Below are 17,976 nucleotides of genomic sequence, written 5' to 3' on the forward strand. Positions count from 1 at the left end.
TGAATAGCTCACGTATCTCCTACATAACTCCCCTTATACCTCTCTATATAGCATGGGCTTCTAGAGAAGTTATGGGTTGCATCCAGGCATCAGACTATACCCAGAAGAACCCCCTTCTGTATGTAAGCAACTGCAAGTCACCCCACCCTGGATTATGAAAAGTTTGAAGAGTGTTATCAATAATGGCCACTCACCAGCAATGTCACTATACCACACCAAAACTGCTTGTCATTGCCACAAACTGAGATTACCTTCTTTATCCAACTATAGGTAATTGGGTCCTTACCTGGTAGCTTCCCATCACTTCTTGCACGACATCCCCTGTATTTCTTGTCTTTCTTGGCTGCGCCCGGCTTTCTGGACACCTCAAATTCTCACAAACTCTGCAGCTAGCCCTGATGTTGAGAAAAGAGGAAGCATGCGATTTGGGGCCAACTATTCTGGATCTCTAACTCCCTAGAATCTAGGCATAGTGCTTGGTGGAATTAAAGTCTATGGGTGAGCAGAGCCCATCTGGAGGTGAACATCAACCCTCAATCTTGACTATTGGCCTTGTCATCATAGTTACAGAGACCAGGAACAGTGCCCTATGTGTTATTCCTGCAGTCAGTGCTCACTTAGATTTGGTTCACAGTAGTCTTCTAAAAACACCTTACTCTGTGTCATCACTTTCCTTCCAGAAACAACCAGACAATCATTTTGCTGGACCTCTGTGTCCAACACTTGGCCCATCTTCCTGGTCTGTGACTCATACACAGAAACAAGGAAAATCGCTATAATGATATGAGTTTTATGCCTAAAAAAACAAATATCTCATTCGCTGTATGAAATTTATTAGGAACTGCCTTTTAGAGAAAAAAAAGTTAATTTCCAAAGGAATGTTTCTCCTCTAATATACTTTTTTAAAAAAAGATTTTATTTATTTATTTGACAGAGAGAGAGATCACAAGTAGGCAGGGTCAGGCAGAGGGTGGTGGGTGGAGCAGGCTCCCCGCTGAGCAGAGAGCCTGATGTGGAGCTCTGTCCCAGGACCCTGAGCCAAAGGCAGCAGCTTAATCCCCTGAGCCACCCAGGTGCCCCTCGTCTAATTTTCTTTGGTAGGCCATAGTATTTTCTGCATCATCCTTCAAATATGGTATTTTTCCATTTTTACTTTTTAGATATAATGCTCCATTTAAAAAAACTATCCAGAGCTGGGTGTATAAATTGTCCACTTCCTCAGATATAATTGAAGAGTGGCTGGTAGTCCAGAACCTTTGGGTGTATCTTGAAGCTGTCTTTGTAGGTGGAGATATTGCCAAACAACTCCCTCAGGTAAATACGGTTTTTTGGCCCACATATCTGTTTTTGCAAATAAGTTTTATCAGAACACAGCTGTATCTATTCATTTATGTTCTGTCTACAGCTGCTTTACCATTGCCGCAGCAGACTTGAGTGGTTATATCAGAGAACTTATGGCCCACAGAGCCTAAAATATTTACTATACAGCTCCTTTGCAAAATAAATTTTAAAAATGTGCTGATTTCCTAATTTATATTAGTAGAAAGAAGAAATTCACATATTTTCAAATTTCCAGGTTTTCTGAGGTTGTAAGGTACATTGAAATATGGTACTATTAAATTATAGTTGTTCATCTCTTCTAAGAGGTTACCTTACAATCTTCCTCTGAGATTAGAATTAAAATTTATCTGTATTGTATAAGCACAAATTAACTATTAGTAAGTTGACCAGTAAGAGATCAGAAATATCCCTTGGGGCAAAGAAACATCTTCAGAAGCCCTTAACAAAAATCTTTTAAACAGCTTTATTTGGGCCTTTTAAGTAAATACACTTACTAATAGCTTTATACTATAAAGGTAATGTCCCTCTTATGAAATTAAGGCTGCTCTTTCTGAATTTCTATAAATACAAAATCTATATAAATTAAAAATCAAGGATAAAAGTGGTTTTGTTTTTTAGATTTTATTTATTTATTTGACAGAGAGAGATCACAAGTAGGCATAGAGGCAGGCAGAGAGAGAGAGAGAGAGGAGGAAGCAGGCTCCTTGCTGAGCAGAGAGCCCGGTGTGGGACTCGATCCCAGGACCCTGAGATCATGACCTGAGCGAAGGCAGCGGCTTAACCCACTGAGCCACCCAGGTGCCCAAGGATAAAATTGTTTTGAAAATGACTTGTTTCCTTTTGTAACAATACATTTTTAAAAATAGTTCTTTTCTTTTTCAATCAGAAAGTTTTATTGTTGAAAAAAAAAATACCCTTAAAAATGTTAAGAATCAAGTTTATGCCATTTCTTGAGGCATTTTTGCAATTGAATGCAAAGCTTAATATCATCCATAGTAAATAGAGAAATTTCATTTGCAAAAATGTAAATGAAGCTTTGTTCTGGGGTTTTACTTTTTTTTTCTTTTTCCTGGGGTATTTTTGAGCTGTCAGAGGATCTTGAGATCAGATTATTTTCATGCTTCTTCAGTTTGCTCATCAAACCAAACACCTGGGGTGCTGAAAGACTAGATTTGAGCTTTAAGTTGATAACTCTGCAAATTAATTGTGTGGCATTTTGAAAAATATATTAAATATAAGAAAACAAATAAGCAATAAGCCCCATTGTGACAAAGCAGTATGTAAACAGGCAGTTTTATGGCTGGTTTTGTGTTGTCTAGAGTTAATGCAGATGAAAAAAAATTGCTCCTTTAAATTATATAGACTGAGAACTAATAGAAGCCGGTCTGAGGAACTCTAGAAAATTCCAGAATGAAGACTTTGCTTTATTCAAATGTTAATTTTCACTGACTAGGAGTTTTTTTGTTTTGTTTTGTATTTTTTTAACTTTTTATTTTTTATGAACATATATTTTTATCCCCAGGGGTACAGGTCTGTGAATCGCCAGGTTTACACACTTCACAGCACTCACCAAAGCACATACCCTCCCCAATGTCCATAACCCCACCCCCCTCCTCCCAACCCCCCCTACCCCCAGCAACCCTCAGTTTGTTTTGTGGGAATAAGAGTCACTTATGGTTTGGCTCCCTCCCAATCCCATCTTGTTTCATTTATTCTTCTCCTACCCACTTAAACCCCCATGTTGCATCACCACTTCCTAATATCAGGGAGATCATATGATAGTTGTCTTTCACTGCTTGACTTATTTCGCTAAGCATGATACACTCTAGTTCCATCCATGTTGTCGCAAATGGCAAGATCTCATTTCTTTTGATGGCTGCATAGTATTCCATTGTGTATATATACCACCTCTTCTTTATCCATTCATCTGTTGATGGACATCTAGGTTCTTTCCATAGTTTGGCTATTGTGGACATTGCTGCTATAAACATTCAGGTGCACGTGCCCCTTTGGATCACTACGTTTTTTATCTTTAGGGTAAATACCGAGTAGTACAATTGCTGGGTCATAGGGAAGTTCTATTTTCAAAATTTTGAGGAACCTCCATGCTGTTTTCCAGAGTGGTTGCACCAGCCTGCATTCCCACCAACAGTGTAGGAGGGTTCCCCTTTCTCCGCATCCTCGCCAGCATCTGTCATTTCCTGACTTGTTGATTTTAGCCATTCTGACTGGTGTGAGGTGATATCTCATTGTGGTTTTGATTTGTATTTCCCTGATGCCGAGTGATATGGAGCACTTTTCATGTGTCTGTTGGCCATCTGGATGTCTTCTTTGCAGAAATGTCTGTTCATGTCCTCTGCCCATTTATTGATTGGATTATTTGTTCTTTGGGTGTTGAGTTTGCTAAGTTCTTTATAGATTTTGGACACTAGCCCTTTATCTGATATGTCATTTGCAAATATCTTCTCCCATTCTGTCAGTTGTCTTTTGATTTTGTCAACTGTTTCCTTTGCTGTGCAAAAGCTTTTGATCTTGATGAAATCCCAATAGTTCATTTTTGCCCTTGCTTCCCTTGCCTTTGGCGATGTTCCTAGGAAGATGTTGCTGCGGCTGAGGTCGAAGAGGTTGCTGCCTGTGTTCTCCTCCAGGATTTTGATGGATTCCTTTCGCACATTGAGGTCCTTCATCCATTTTGAGTCTATTTTCATGTGTGGTGTAAGGAAATGGTCCAATTTTATTTTTCTGCATGTGGCTGTCCAATTTTCCCAACACCATTTATTGAAGAGGCTGTCTTTTTTCCATTGGACATTCTTTCCTGCTTTGTCGAAGATTAGTTGACCATAGAGTTGAGGGTCTATTTCTGGGCTCTCTATTCTGTTCCATTGATCTATGTGTCTGTTTTTGTGCCAATACCATGCTGTCTTGATGATGACAGCTTTGTAATAGAGCTTGAAGTTCGGAATTGTGATGCCACCAACTTTGGCTTTCTTTTTCAATATCCCTTTGGCTATTCGAGGTCTTTTCTGGTTCCATATAAATTTTAGAATTATTTGTTCCATTTCTTTGAAAAAGATGGATGGTACTTTGATAGGAATTGCATTAAATGTGTAGATTGCTTTAGGTAGCATAGACATTTTCACAATACTTATTCTTCCAATCCAGGAGCATGGAACATTTTTCCATTTCTTTGTGTATTCCTCAATTTCTTTCATGAGTACTTTATAGTTTTCTGAGTATAGATTCTGTGCCTCTTTGGTTAGGTTTATTCTTAGGTATCTTACAGTTTGGGGTGCAATTGTAAATGGGATTGACTCCTTAATTTCTCTTTCTTCTGTCTTGCTGTTGGTGTAGAGAAATGCAACTGATTTCTGTGCATTGGTTTTATATCCTGACACTTTACTGAATTCCTGTACAAGTTCTAGCAGTTTTGGAGTGGAGTCTTTTGGGTTTTCCACATATAGTATCATATCATCTGCGAAGAGTGATAATTTGACTTCTTCTTTGCCAATTTGGATGCCTTTAATTTCCTTTTGTTGTCTGATTGCTGAGGCTAGGACTTCGGGTACTATTTTGAATAGCAGTGGTGATAATGGACATCCCTGCTGTGTTCCTGACCTTAGCGGAAAAGCTTTCAGTTTTTCTCCATTGAGAATGATATTTGCGGTGGGTTTTTCATAGATGGCTTTGATGATATTGAGGTATGTGCCCTCTATCCCTACACTTTGAAGAGTTTTGATCAGGAAGGGATGCTGTACTTTGTCAATGCTTTTTCAGCATCTATTGAGAGTTTCATATGGTTCTGGTTCTTTCTTTTATTGATGTGTTGTATCACATTGACTGATTTGCGGATGTTGAACCAACCTTGCAGCCCTGGAATAAATCCCACTTGGTTGTGATGAATAATCCTTTTAATGTACTGTTGAATCCTATTGGCTAGTATTTTGGTAAGAATTTTCACATCTGTGTTCATCAAGGATATTGGTCTATAGCTCTCTTTTTTGATGGGATCCTTGTCTGGTTTTGGGATCAAGGTGATGCTGGCCTCATAAAATGAGTTTGGAAGTTTTCCTTCCATTTTTATTTTTTGGAACAGTTTCAGGAGAATAGGAATTAGTTCTTCTTTAAATGTTTGGTAGAATTCCCCCGGGAAGCCATCTGGCCCTGGGCTTTTGTTTGTTTGGAGATTTTTTTTTTTTTTAAAGATTTTAATTATTTATTTGACAGAGAGAGATCACAAGTAGGCAGAGAGGCAGGCAGAGAGAGAGAGGGAAGCAGGCTCCCTGCTGAGCAGAGAGCCCGACATGGGCCTCGATCCCAGGACCCCGAGATCATGACCTGAGCCGAAGGCAGCGGCTTAACCCACTGAGCCACCCAGGTGCCCTGTTTGGAGATTTTTAATGACTGTTTCAATCTCCTTACTGGTTATGGGTCTGTTCAGGCTTTCTATTTCTTCCTGGTTCAGTTGTGGTAGTTTATATGTTTCTAGGAATGTATCCATTTCTTTCAGATTGTCAAATTTGTTGGCGTAGAGTTACTCATAGTATGTTCTTATAATAGTTTGTATTTCTTTGGTGTTAGTTGTGATCTCTCCTCTTTCATTCATGATTTTATTTATTTGGGTCCTTTCTCTTTTCTTTTTGATAAGTCGGTGCCAGGGGTTTATCAATTTTATTAATTCTTTCAAAGAACCAGCTCCTAGTTTCGTTGATTTGTTCTATTGTTTTTTTGGTTTCTATTTCATTGATTTCTGCTCTGATCTTTATGATTTCTCTTCTCCTGCTGGGCTTAGGGTTTCTTTCTTGTTCTTTCTGCAGCTCCTTTAGGTGTAGGGTTAGGTTGTGTACCTGAGACCTTTCTTGTTTCTTGAGAAAGGCTTGTACCACTATATATTTTCCTCTCAGGACTGCCTTTGTTGTGTCCCAAAGATTTTGAACCGTTGTATTTTCATTATCATTTGTTTCCATGATTTTTTTCAATTCTTCTTTAATTTCCCAATTGACCCATTCATTCTTTAGAAGGATGCTGTTTAGTCTCCATGTATTTGGGTTCTTTCCAAACTTCCTCTTGTGGTTGAGTTCTAGCTTCAGAGCATTGTGGTCTGAAAATATGCAGGGAATGATCCCAATCTTTTGATACCGGTTGAGTCCTGATTTAGGACCGAGAATGTGATCTATTCTGGAGAATGTTCCATGTGCACTAGAGAAGAATGTGTATTCTGTTGCTTTGGGATGAAATGTTCTGAATATATCTGTGATGTCCATCTGGTCCAGTGTGTCGTTTAAGGCCTTTATTTCCTTGTTGATCTTTTGCTTGGATGATCTGTCCATTTCAGTGAGGGGAGTGTTAAAGTCCCCTACTATTATTGTTGATGTGTTTCTTTGATTTTGTTATTAATTGGTTTATATAGTTGGCTGCTCCCATGTTGGGGGCATAGATACTTAAAATTGTTAGATCTTCTTGTCGGACAGACCCTTTGAGTATGATATAGTGTCCTTCCTCATCTCTTATTATAGTCTTTGGCTTAAAATCTAATTGATCTGATATAAGGATTGCCACTTCTGCTTTCTTCTGATGTCCATCAGCATGGTAAATTCTTTTCCACCCCCTCACTTTAAATCTGGAGGTGTCTTCAGGCTTAAAATGAGTTTCTTGTAGGCAACATATGGATGGGTTTTGTTTCTTTTCCATTCTGATACCCTGTGTCTTTTGATTGGGACATTTAGCCCATTAACAGTCAGGGTAACTATTGAGAGATATGAATTTAGTGCCATTGTATTGCCTGTAAGGTGACTGTTACTGTATATTTCCTCTGTTCCTTTCTGATCTACCACTTGTAGGCTCTCTCTTTGCTTATAGGACCCCTTTCAATATTTCCTGTAGAGCTGGTTTGGTTTGGTGTTTGCAAATCCTTTCGTTTTTGTTTGTCCTGGAAGCTTTTAATCTCTCCTTCTATTTTCAATGATAGCCTAGCCAGATATAGTATTCTTGGCTGCATGTTTTTCTCGTTTAGTGCTCTGAATATATCATGCCAGCTCTTTCTGGCCTGCCAGGTCTCTGTGGATAAGTCAGCTGCCAATCTAATATTTTTACCATTGTATGTTACAGACTTCTTTTCCTGGGCTGCTTTCAGGATTTTCTCTTTGTCACTAAGGCTTGTAAATTTTACTATTAGGTGACGGGGTGTGGGCCTATTCTTATTGATTTTGAGGGGCATTCTCTGAACCTCCTGAATTTTGATGCTCGTTCCCTTTGCCATATTGGGGAAATTCTCCCCAATAATTCTTTCCAGTATACCTTCTGCTCCCCTCTCTCTTTCTTCTTCTTCTGGAATCCCCATTATTCTAATGTTATTTCGTCTTACGGTGTCACTTATCTCTCGAATTCTCCCCTCATGGTCCAGTAGCTGTTTGTCCCTCTTTTGCTCAGCTTCTTTATTCTCTGTCATTTGGTCTACTATATCGCTAATTCTTTCTTCTGCCTCATTTATCCAAGCAGTGAGAGCCTCCATTTTTGATTGCACCTCATTCATAGTTTTTTTTATTTCAACTTGGTTAGATTTTAGTTCTTTTATTTCTCCAGAAAGGGCTTTTATATCTCTCGAGAGGGTTTCTCTAATATCTTCCATGCCTTTTTCGAGCCCGGCTATAACCTTGAGAATTGTCATTCTGAACTCTAGATCTGACATATTACCAATGTCTGTATTGACTAGGTCCCTAGCCTTCGGTACTGCCTCTTGTTCTTTTTTTGTGGTGAATTTTTCCACCTTGTCATTTTGTCCAGCTAAGAGTATATGAAGGAGCAAGTAAAATACTAAAAGGGTGGCAACAACCCCAGGAAAATATGCTTTAACCAAATCAGAAGAGATCCCAAATCGTGAGGGGGGAGAAACGGGATAAAAAGAGGTTCAAAAAGAAAGAAAGAAAAAGAAAAAAAAAAAGAAAAGAATTAAAAAAAGAAAATGAATAACGAAAAGTATAAAGAAAAAAATATATATTAGATAAACTAGTTAAAAAACATTAAAAAAGAAAAGGGTAAATGTTAAAAAAAATTTTAGCAGCAGAAGAGAAAAAAAATGAAAAAGAAAAAAATTAAATTAACTGCAAGACTAAAAAATCACAGGGAGAAAGCCATGAGTTCCGTGCTTTGCTTTCTCCTCCTCTGGAATTCTGCTGCTCTCCTTGGTATTGAAACTGCACTCCTTGGTAGGTGAACTTGGTCTTGGCTGGATTTCTTGTTGATCTTCTGGGGGAGGGGCCTGGTGTAGTGAGTCTCAAGTGTCTTTGCCCCAGGCGGTATTGCACCACCCTTACCAGGGGTCAGGCTGAGTAATCTGCTTGGGTTTGCTTTCAGGAGCTTTTGTTCCCTGAGCTCTTTCCGTAGAGTTCCGGAGGACGGGAATACAAATGGCGGCCTCCTGGTCTCCGGCCTGGAGGAGCCGAGAGCCCAGGGCCCCACTCCTCAGTGTGCCCTCAGAGAACAGCACCCAGTTACTCCCCTCTACCTGACCTCCAGCCGCGCTCCGAGTTCACCGAGTCTGTGGCTGGTTCAAGGTAACCCCCTGAGCTGGGAGCTTACTGTCGGCTCTGTCTCTGTAGCCGGTTTTCCCGTTCCAATACCCGCAAGCTTTGCGACACTCAGACACCCCCGATCCTTCTGTGACCCTGCGGGACCTGAGGCCATGCTGACCCTGTATGGGCTTCGCCTCGGTTTAGCCTCTGGACCGATGTCCCTCAGCAGAACAGACTTTTAAAAGTCCTGATTTTGTGCTCCATTGTTCTGCTGCTTGCCGGGCGCCAGCCCCTCCCCCCGGGGTCTATCTTCCCGTCGCTTTGGATTCACTTCTCCGCCAGTCCTACCTTTCAGAAAGTGGTTGTTTTTCTGTTTCCAGAATTGCTGTTCTTCTTCTCTTCAATCTGCCGATGGATTTGCAGGTGTTTGCAATCTTTAGATAAGCTATCTAGCTGATCTCCTGCTAGCTGAAGTAGTCTCAGCCTGCTACTTCTCCGCCATCTTGACTCCTCCCCCCTGACTAGGAGTTTTGTTTTAGGAAGCAAAGCGGTTTCAGAATATTGACAAGTCCTGGACGAAGATAATGCAGCGAGCTCATGAGAACCCCAATGTGATCAGTTGCTGTGTTGGAGATGAAACCATGGGTCAACTTTTACCTCATTTGCACGAACAGTTGGAAGTATGTCAGAAGTCACTCACAGGGTAAGAGTGGAAGTTGTTAAGTTTCCTCTCATTTTATATGTGATGGTGTTTTCTCCCAAACAAGTAAATAATATTGATGGCATTTCTGGTTTGATAGGGATGGCTAAAGTGGCTCTAGGAATTTAACATGAATTTAATTTTCCTGCAAAAAAGAACCCATAGCTTTGGGGGTTGGGGAGTTAAGGCATTGTAGTAGTTCTATAGGGCTTCTGTAAGAAATTTCCACCAACTGGGTGGCTTAAAACAACAGACATTTATTTACTCACATTTTGGGAGGTAAGAGATCTGAAATCAAGATGTCAGGGTCTTCTGAAGGTGCTGATGGAGAATCTTCCCTTCCTCTCCAAGGAATCTTCCTTTCCTCTCCTTGGCCTGTGGCTGCATAACTCAGATCTCTGTGTCTTTGCATGTCCTTCTCCTCTTCTTCCTGTGTGTCTCTTAGGAGGACTCTTGTGATGGGATTTAGGGCTCATCTGGATCAACCAGGATTCTCTCTTCTCAAGATCCTTAAATTCAATGCATCCACAATGACCTTTTTTCCAAATAAGGCCACATGCACTGCTTCCAGGGAACAGGACGAAGACATGTCTTCTGGAGGACTACCATTCAACTCACTACAGGCATGGAGTAGAGATGCACACTAAGCGAGCAATTAGCCAGACAAATTCATGGATGGTTTTCTTAAAAGGCAGTTCATTCTCAATTTCTGTTTGAAATAGAGTTATTGGATATCCTAGTTTGTCCAAGTTTATGTGCCTCTGCCCCAACTTCATGACTAGTGGGTCCCCCAGTGCTTCTCCAGTGTCCTGGTTGGGAGATAATTATGTGTTCATCCTGGGTTTAAGCCATGAAGTTCACAATATCCCTAGAAAGATCACAGTGATGTGATTTGAAGTGGAAGTTCATGAATGAATGGCAAAGAAAGAATTCTTGAGACGTTTTTGGTACAAAAAGGTGGCTTTGTTAAAGCACGGGGACAGGACCCATGGACAGAAAGAGCTGCACTCGAATTGTGAGGAGCAGTTCGTTACATACTTTGGAGTTGCAGGATGGGTAAAGACAAAGGAAGTTTCCAAAAAGATTTTCATATGCTAAAGAAGATTTATAGAATCCTGGCTAAGGTTTTTGTTTTTGTTTAATTTTTATTTATTTTTTAAATTTCTTTTTAGTGTTCCAGAATTCATTGTTGATGCACCACCCCCAGAGTTCCATGCAATACGTGACCTCCTTATTACCCACCACAGGGCTCACCCAACCTCCTGCCCCCTGCCCCTCCAAAACCCTCAGATTGTTTTTCAGAGTCCACAGTCTCTCATGGTTTGTCTCCCCCTCCAATTTCCCCCAACTCCCTTCTCCTCTCCATCTCCCCATGTCCTCTGGGTTAATCCTTATGCTCCACAAATAAATGAAACCATATGATAATTGACTCTCTCTGCTTGACTTATTTCATTCAGCATAATCTCTTCCAGTCCCATCCATATTGCTACGAAAGTTGGGTATTCATCCTTTCTGATGGAGGCATAATACTCCATAGTGTATATGGGCCACATCTTCCTTATCCGTTCATCTGCTGAAGGGCATCTTGGTTCTTTCCACAGTTTGGTGATTGTGGCCATTGCTGCTATGAACATTGGGGTACAGATGGCCCTTCTTTTCACTAGATCTGTATCTTTGGGGTAAATATCCAGTAGTGCAATTGCAGGGTCATAGGGAAGCTCTATTTTTAATTTCTTAAGGAATCTCCACACTGTTTTCCAAAGTGGCTGCACCAACTTGCATTCCCACCAACAGTGTAAGGGTTCGTCTTTCTTTCTCCACATCTTCTCCAACACATATTGTTTACTGTCTTGTTAATTTGGGCCATTTTAACTGGTGTAAGGTGGTATCCCAATGTGGTTTTGATTTGGATCTCCCTGATGGCTAGTGATGATGAACATTTTTTCATGTGTCTGTTAGCCATTTGTATGTCTTCTTTGGGGAAATGACTGTTCATGTCTTCTGCCCATTTTTTGACATGATTATCTGTTTTGTGTGTGTTGAGTTTGAGGAGTTCTTTATAGATCCTGGATATCAACCCTTTGTCTGTATTGTCATTTGCAAATATCTTCTCCAATTTCATGGGTTGCCTCTTTGTTTTGTTGACTGTTTCCTTTGCTGTGCAGAAGCTTTTGATCTTGATGAAGTCCCAAAAATCATTTTTGCTTTTGTTTCATTGCCTTTGAAGACATATCTTGAAAGAAGTTGCTGTGACTATGTCAAAGAGGTTACTGCCTATGTTCTCCTCTAGGATTCTGATGAATTCCTGCCTCATGTTGAGGTCTTTTATCCATTTCGAATTTATCTTTGTGTATGGTATAAGAGAATGGTTGAGTTTCATTCTTCTACACATAGCTGTCCTATATTCCCAGCACCATTTATTGAAGAGACTGTCTTTTTCCCACTGTATGTTTTTTCCTGCTTTGTCAAAGATTATTTGACCATAGAGTTGAGGGTCCATATCTGGGCTCTCTACTCTGTTCCACTGATCTATGTGTCTGCTTTTATGCCAGCACTATGCTGTCTTGTTTTTGTTTTTGTTTTTTTAACAGTAAGATATTGGAAGCTCTTGCAGGAATGTTATACTCTGCCTGTCTCAAGTATTTGTCAATGGGCTGCAAGTTATAAGAAAATCTAATTTTATCTACATTTCTTTTTTCCCTTGTTCTCCACATCAACAGGAGGGCTCTTGAGAAAGAAGAACCATAGGTGATGGAGCAGGTTCGCTCTGAATCCCTTTCTTATTTTACTTGCTTTCCCAAGTGCCATCCATGACCTAGCACAGACTTTGGTTCTAACCAAACATTTCAGAGGCAAATGGGAATTGACTGTAGGTGTTTGCTATTATCTTACTGAAGATATTAGGGATTGTGTCTTGGCTAAAAAATACCCCCAAATTACTAATTCAGAAAATGCCATTTGGTAATATGACTTTATTTAAAGGTATTTGGAGAAGAAGAGATTACTGTTTCCAAGATTCTTCTTTGTATCTGATCCAGTTCTCCTGGAAATTCTTGGACAAGCCAGTGATTCCCACACCATACAGGTATAGTCTTAAAATCTGTTACCTAAATTGCTTTTTTATACAGCATACATAATTTATAATAAAAATGAAGTTAGCAGCTTAATAACACAGGCAGGAGAGTATTAAAAATTATGTTGAGGGTAAAATGTCCTATTTCCTGTGTTTTCTGAGCTCATCAATCTAAGACAGGAGTCACTGATGATTATGCAACTCAACAGTTGAGTGACCTTAGCCAGATTCTTAATTTTCCCATGCCTCAGTTTCCTCATCTGTAAAATAGGAATGTTAATGGTTCCCACCTCATAGGATTATCATAAGGATTATGTGAGATCATGCACTGGAAAGTATTTTGAACACAGTATGTGCTCACTAAATGTTTTCATTATTGTGAGTATTTTAGTCTAAGTATTCTTAGATCAAATTGGGATTGTGGTTTGGATTTATTCAAATCCAAGAGTTTCTCAAGAGTTTTTAGACATTTCCAAGGGTGGTACTTCCAGAAAGCAGAACTAGGTATGGGAGGCACCAAAACACCCCATCCCAGGGCTTTTTCTGGTTTGGCAATCTGGGAAGCCACTGCTAATGTCTTCCTTGCTGGTTTCTGGGGACCTGTGGGGAAGAAAAAAGAGTTGAGGGAGGTCAAAGCTGTGTCAGACAGAGAGAAGCAGGAGAGAAGCAAGACAGAGATGTGTCTGGAAGGGACATAGGTAGGGACCGTGGGTTTTAGTCTCCATGTGGAGGAGGGCAACAGTCTTAGTCTGGCCTCCATTGTGGAACAAGGGCATTTACAGGAAACAGGCTGTGGGGCTGATCTTAAAAGTGGTCCTCTGAGTCAGTCGAGGATGAAAGCAGTGTTTTGTTTATTTGTTGAAGCAATGAAATGCGTTCTTTATCTCTTACATGTAAAAGCTTTTAAAAATGTCTCAGTGGCTTTTGTGTTTAGCCTCATGTATGATGCCTTTTCTCTGTCTTGTGCTTCCTACAGCCACATCTCCCTGCAGTATCTGACAACATAAACGAGGTGACATTTCATGCAAAAGACTACGATCGTATCCTGGCCGTCATATCAAGAGAAGGAGAAAAAATTATTGTAATTTAACTTGGTTAAAATTCTGTTATTTGGATTTATTTCAAAATTTAGGTTGAAAATTTTTATTTATTTCAAAATTTAGGTTCTCTTTTGAACAACAGAATTAGGGAGGAGGGTGAACTTGGGTTCTAATCCTGTCACCTTGGCTTGGTTACGCTGGCTTTCTATTTCCTTCCACCTATAGCATTAGTTGATTTTTCTCATGTTTTAAATATGCTGTGTAAAATTATTTGCTTTGCATTGAGGTACTGTGATTTATCAAGTGAAGTGTGACATTTGTAAAAATAGGAAATTATTATCAATTTGTAATCTCTCTGTAATATACTTTTTAGTTGGACAATCCCATTATGGCCAAAGGTCCGGTAGAGATTTGGCTTATGGATTTGTTAAAAATGCAGATGTCGTCCCTACATAATATCATTAGATCTGCATTCTACCAAATCAGTGATTCAGGATTTCAACTCTTACCTTTCCTCAACCACTTCCCAGCACAGGTGAGAATATATGTTTAAATAATGGAAATATGGGGGAAATATACTCAGGAAGCAGTTGGCCTTGATGGTGTGGCAGCCTTTGTAGCCCTGAACTAGCTAGGGAGGCCTTCCCACCCTCAGCAGCCATCTCCCTACTTGTCCACCTACATGGTTCTAGGCCAACCTGTCCCATTCCCAGGAAGAGGATTTGCCACTCTTCTCCCATCATTAAGGAAAACACTAAGACTAAACTCACTAATGGAAAATTTCATCTTACATATAAAACACACCTCTCATGTATGGATTAGATGGTATATTTTCCATATACCTATGTATAGATATGTGTAAATACACATATTGCTAGAAACATAGACATAAATAAAAGGAATGAGTATATCTTTTCCTAAAACAAACTCTATCTTGGCTGTTGTGTATTTTCCCCTCAAGGGGTTAAAAGTTGGCATAATCTGTTAAAGGAGGCCTCTTCATGCAGCTAACTTCCTAACAGGACCGGACCTTGAAGAGCCTGGGATTAGACCAGGTGTTTTCTTAAACAACCCTCACATTCTAAGGCTCTCAGGAACTTATCATGTTGCGCCAAGTATTATTAAAACTGAGTGCAGGAAAAGAAGAGCCAACAGTTCATTCAAATTTTCAAATTCCAGCCAGAATAAATGAAGAATGATGCTTTGTGATCTGGGTCAGAGATAGCGTGGGAGAGAAGGCAAGATATATCAAGGGAAGAAACAGGCAGTTTTGACCCAAACTACACTTCTTGTCTAACTGCTTCTCCCAACCCAGTGTCTAATTCATGACTTAATGCACACACAGCGGAGACAGCTGAAATGATAGGAAATTACTTATTCAAATGACACAACTTACTGCTATAGAATCAAGCTTTATTAGAGAGAATATTCTGATATTGTATTTAATATTTTTGTATTGTGTAATCTCCTTGGCAAACCTTAATATCCTTCTTAGCTTTATTACCTTTGTGATGAAGCTTTATAAAATATTTGATAAGGTGAGAAAAATAGCTTCTTAGACCAAATCAGCATACCTTCCCTCTCCTAGAAAACTTGATTGCCTGTGTGTTCTGAAGGAGATGATCAGTCTACTGTAGACAGAGCAGTTAGCATTGTGTGGAGAACTGAAAGCAAATTCAGAGCAGGCATGAAGTTGAGCAAGGATGGAACAGGAAAGCTGACCAGCCGTCAGGATTTTCTATAGTGTGTATACAGCACAAATGAGCAGATGAAATTTTAAACAATTTTAGTGGGCGAACTTCAGTTATTTGGAAAAATTGCTGTAAGGAGGATTGTGGATATATATTCATCCAATATCTATTCTGTACATACATGTTCATTCAGTATATACATTACTTATTTCAACCATCTGGAAATGATGACTTAATATTTTAGTGTTTTCCTTTCTAGCCCTTTCCCCATGTTTATTACAGGTAATGAGTAACATCGAGGAGAATGAGCATTCTTGTTTTGTTTTCATTTTAATGAGACGTCCTCCAGTTTTCACTCTAAGTGTCCTGCCTTCTTAAACTGAGTTAAAAAACACAATTTAAACATTTCTTGGTGTCTGAGGATAGTCATTTTATTTTTAAGTAATCTCTATACCCAACCTGAGGCTTGGACTTCACAACCCTGAGATCAAGGGTTGCATGCTTTGAGCCAGCCAGGCTTTGAAAGATTAGTTTTCAGACTTTACCACTAAGCAGTGATTTCTCAGAGAGTGTGGGTCTCTGTCTCTAAATCAGAGAGGCTTACACTGCTGGGTATTTTTGTCTTTTGCTTTGTTTTTTTTGTTTTCATTTTTTTGGTGTGTGTTTTGTTGTTGTTGTTGTTGTTTTTTGGACTTCACAACCCTGAGATCAAGGGTTGCATGCTTTGAGCCAGCCAGGCTTTTAAAGATTAGTTTTCAGACTTTACCACTAAGCAGTGATTTCTCAGAGAGTGTGGGTCTGTGTCTCTAAATCAGAGAGGCTTACACTGCTGGGTATTTTTGTTTTTTGCTTTGTGTTTTTTTGTTTTGTTTTGTTTTCATTTTTTGGGTGTGTTTTGTTGTTGTTGGTGTTGTTTTGTTTTTCCTCTACTGTGCCATTTTCTGCTGCTTTCAGAGTCAGAATTGGCTTGCTACTGGGAGCTTCCTGATGTGGGAGGTTTCCTCCACATCGGTTTGGTCTCACCTCAGTCGGGTACCTTCATTTGTCTTCACCTGCAGACCACAGGTTTGGCCACTGCTCTAGCACAAAACATTTTGCAGTCTTGAGGAGGCAGGGATAAGGAAAGGGTTATATTCGTGCCTTAGCCACATTAATACCACGCCCAACTGTATCCCCATGCCACTCACTCTGTTCTCAACCCTCCACCAAATGTGAGGTTGCCTTAGGTCCAAATGATCTCGGATCTGTTACTCAACTCTGCGGATGAACAGAAGTTCTTAAAGGGACAGCTGGCGCAGCAAGGTGAGGGTGGGCCTTGTCCCAACAATTTTATTCCTTTCTCAGGGTAGAAGTTGTAGGCAAGGTGACAGTCACAACTTCCCTATGCCATCATCAGGAGAAAAAGGACTAGCTTCTTCCCCTTCTCATTTTCTGTCTCTCTCTCTCCTACAGATAAATATATATATAGAGAAGTAGATTTAGGAAAAGATACAGATGATAGAGGGAGTGGGAGATTAAGAAAGGAGAAAATGTACTGTTTCTAGAAGCTGCAAAATGTACTGTTTCTAGAAGCTGGGAAATCTTCCTGCAGAAGAATACACAACAATGAGTCTAGTAATTCCATTTGCTTTTGTTGGTGAAGAAAAATCATCATATGGAGCTATCTGGTTGTCTCATACCTTCCTCTATAGACAAATTTGTTAAGCATCCTTCATAAAATACATACAGCTCCATAAATGATAGCCGTTGTTTTCATTACTATTTATCTCTCTGCATTGAAATCATTAGATATCAGCACTTAGAACTTCAAATGATTATTTTTCCTCTTTTGGGAGTGGAGAAATGCATGTCTTTTTTGAGTTTAAAGTGGGTCAAACCTTGCTCGCCTTCATATTGGATGAGTGACCGCCAAATTTTAATGCAGATGTGCTTTAAATAGTTGGCAAATTTACTTATTATTTTTCTTCCGGATGCATAGGTGGGGCTTCTGGGAATTCAGATGTTGTGGACACATGATTCAGAAGAGGCTTTAAATAATGCAAAAGATGACAGGAAAATCATGCACGTGACTAATCAGAAATTTTTGGATATTCTAAATATTCTAATTGGCCAGACAACACATGACCTAAGCAAGTTTGATAGAGTGAAATTTGAAACTCTGATTACCATCCATGTGCATCAGAGAGATATTTTTGATGACTTGGTAAAGTATCTTTATTTTCTTAAACTAATGTAGTATACTGATTAAAAACTTAGTGCTCCTAATAATGAGCAATTAGATATTATATATATGCCCTAATGTATATGAACCTTCCATCTACTTGGTCCTTTTCCCAAACTGTCTCCATATATACCATGTCTACAACTCTCTCCATTTGGTGGTTTAAACAACTATATATGTACATTCACATATGTCATTCTGAAAGGATGGAACCAACTGATGAGATGTGAACTAACTACTTGTTCCATTACACCAAATCACCAGGGATAGGATACAGTCTAGGTGAGACTGGTCATGAGTTATTTGTTTCATTGAGAAATAAGTCTTGATCAAATCAAGCTTCAGAGAAGTCTCATGGACATTTGTCCAGTTGATAGCGTCCAGCAGGGCAGCATGGACTAA

At 39.6% G+C, this 17,976-nt stretch overlaps 1 protein-coding gene across 1 annotated transcript in view; it reads left to right on the forward strand.

Moving 5' to 3' along the window:
• The window catches only part of DNAH8 (dynein axonemal heavy chain 8), a 343,899-nt gene that overhangs the window by 133,590 nt on the left and 192,333 nt on the right, over positions 1 to 17,976 (forward strand). Inside the window, exons 37-42 of the mRNA XM_082729671.1 lie at positions 1,161 to 1,314; positions 9,389 to 9,552; positions 12,532 to 12,634; positions 13,599 to 13,703; positions 14,036 to 14,197; positions 17,332 to 17,556. Of these exons, the coding sequence (XP_082585797.1) occupies positions 1,161 to 1,314; positions 9,389 to 9,552; positions 12,532 to 12,634; positions 13,599 to 13,703; positions 14,036 to 14,197; positions 17,332 to 17,556 (913 nt within the window). The remainder of the gene's footprint in view (positions 1 to 1,160; positions 1,315 to 9,388; positions 9,553 to 12,531; positions 12,635 to 13,598; positions 13,704 to 14,035; positions 14,198 to 17,331; positions 17,557 to 17,976) is intronic.

The sequence above is a fragment of the Mustela nivalis genome (assembly GCF_964662115.1).
Source record: "Mustela nivalis genome assembly, chromosome: 5".
Taxonomy (NCBI): Eukaryota; Metazoa; Chordata; class Mammalia; order Carnivora; family Mustelidae; genus Mustela; species Mustela nivalis.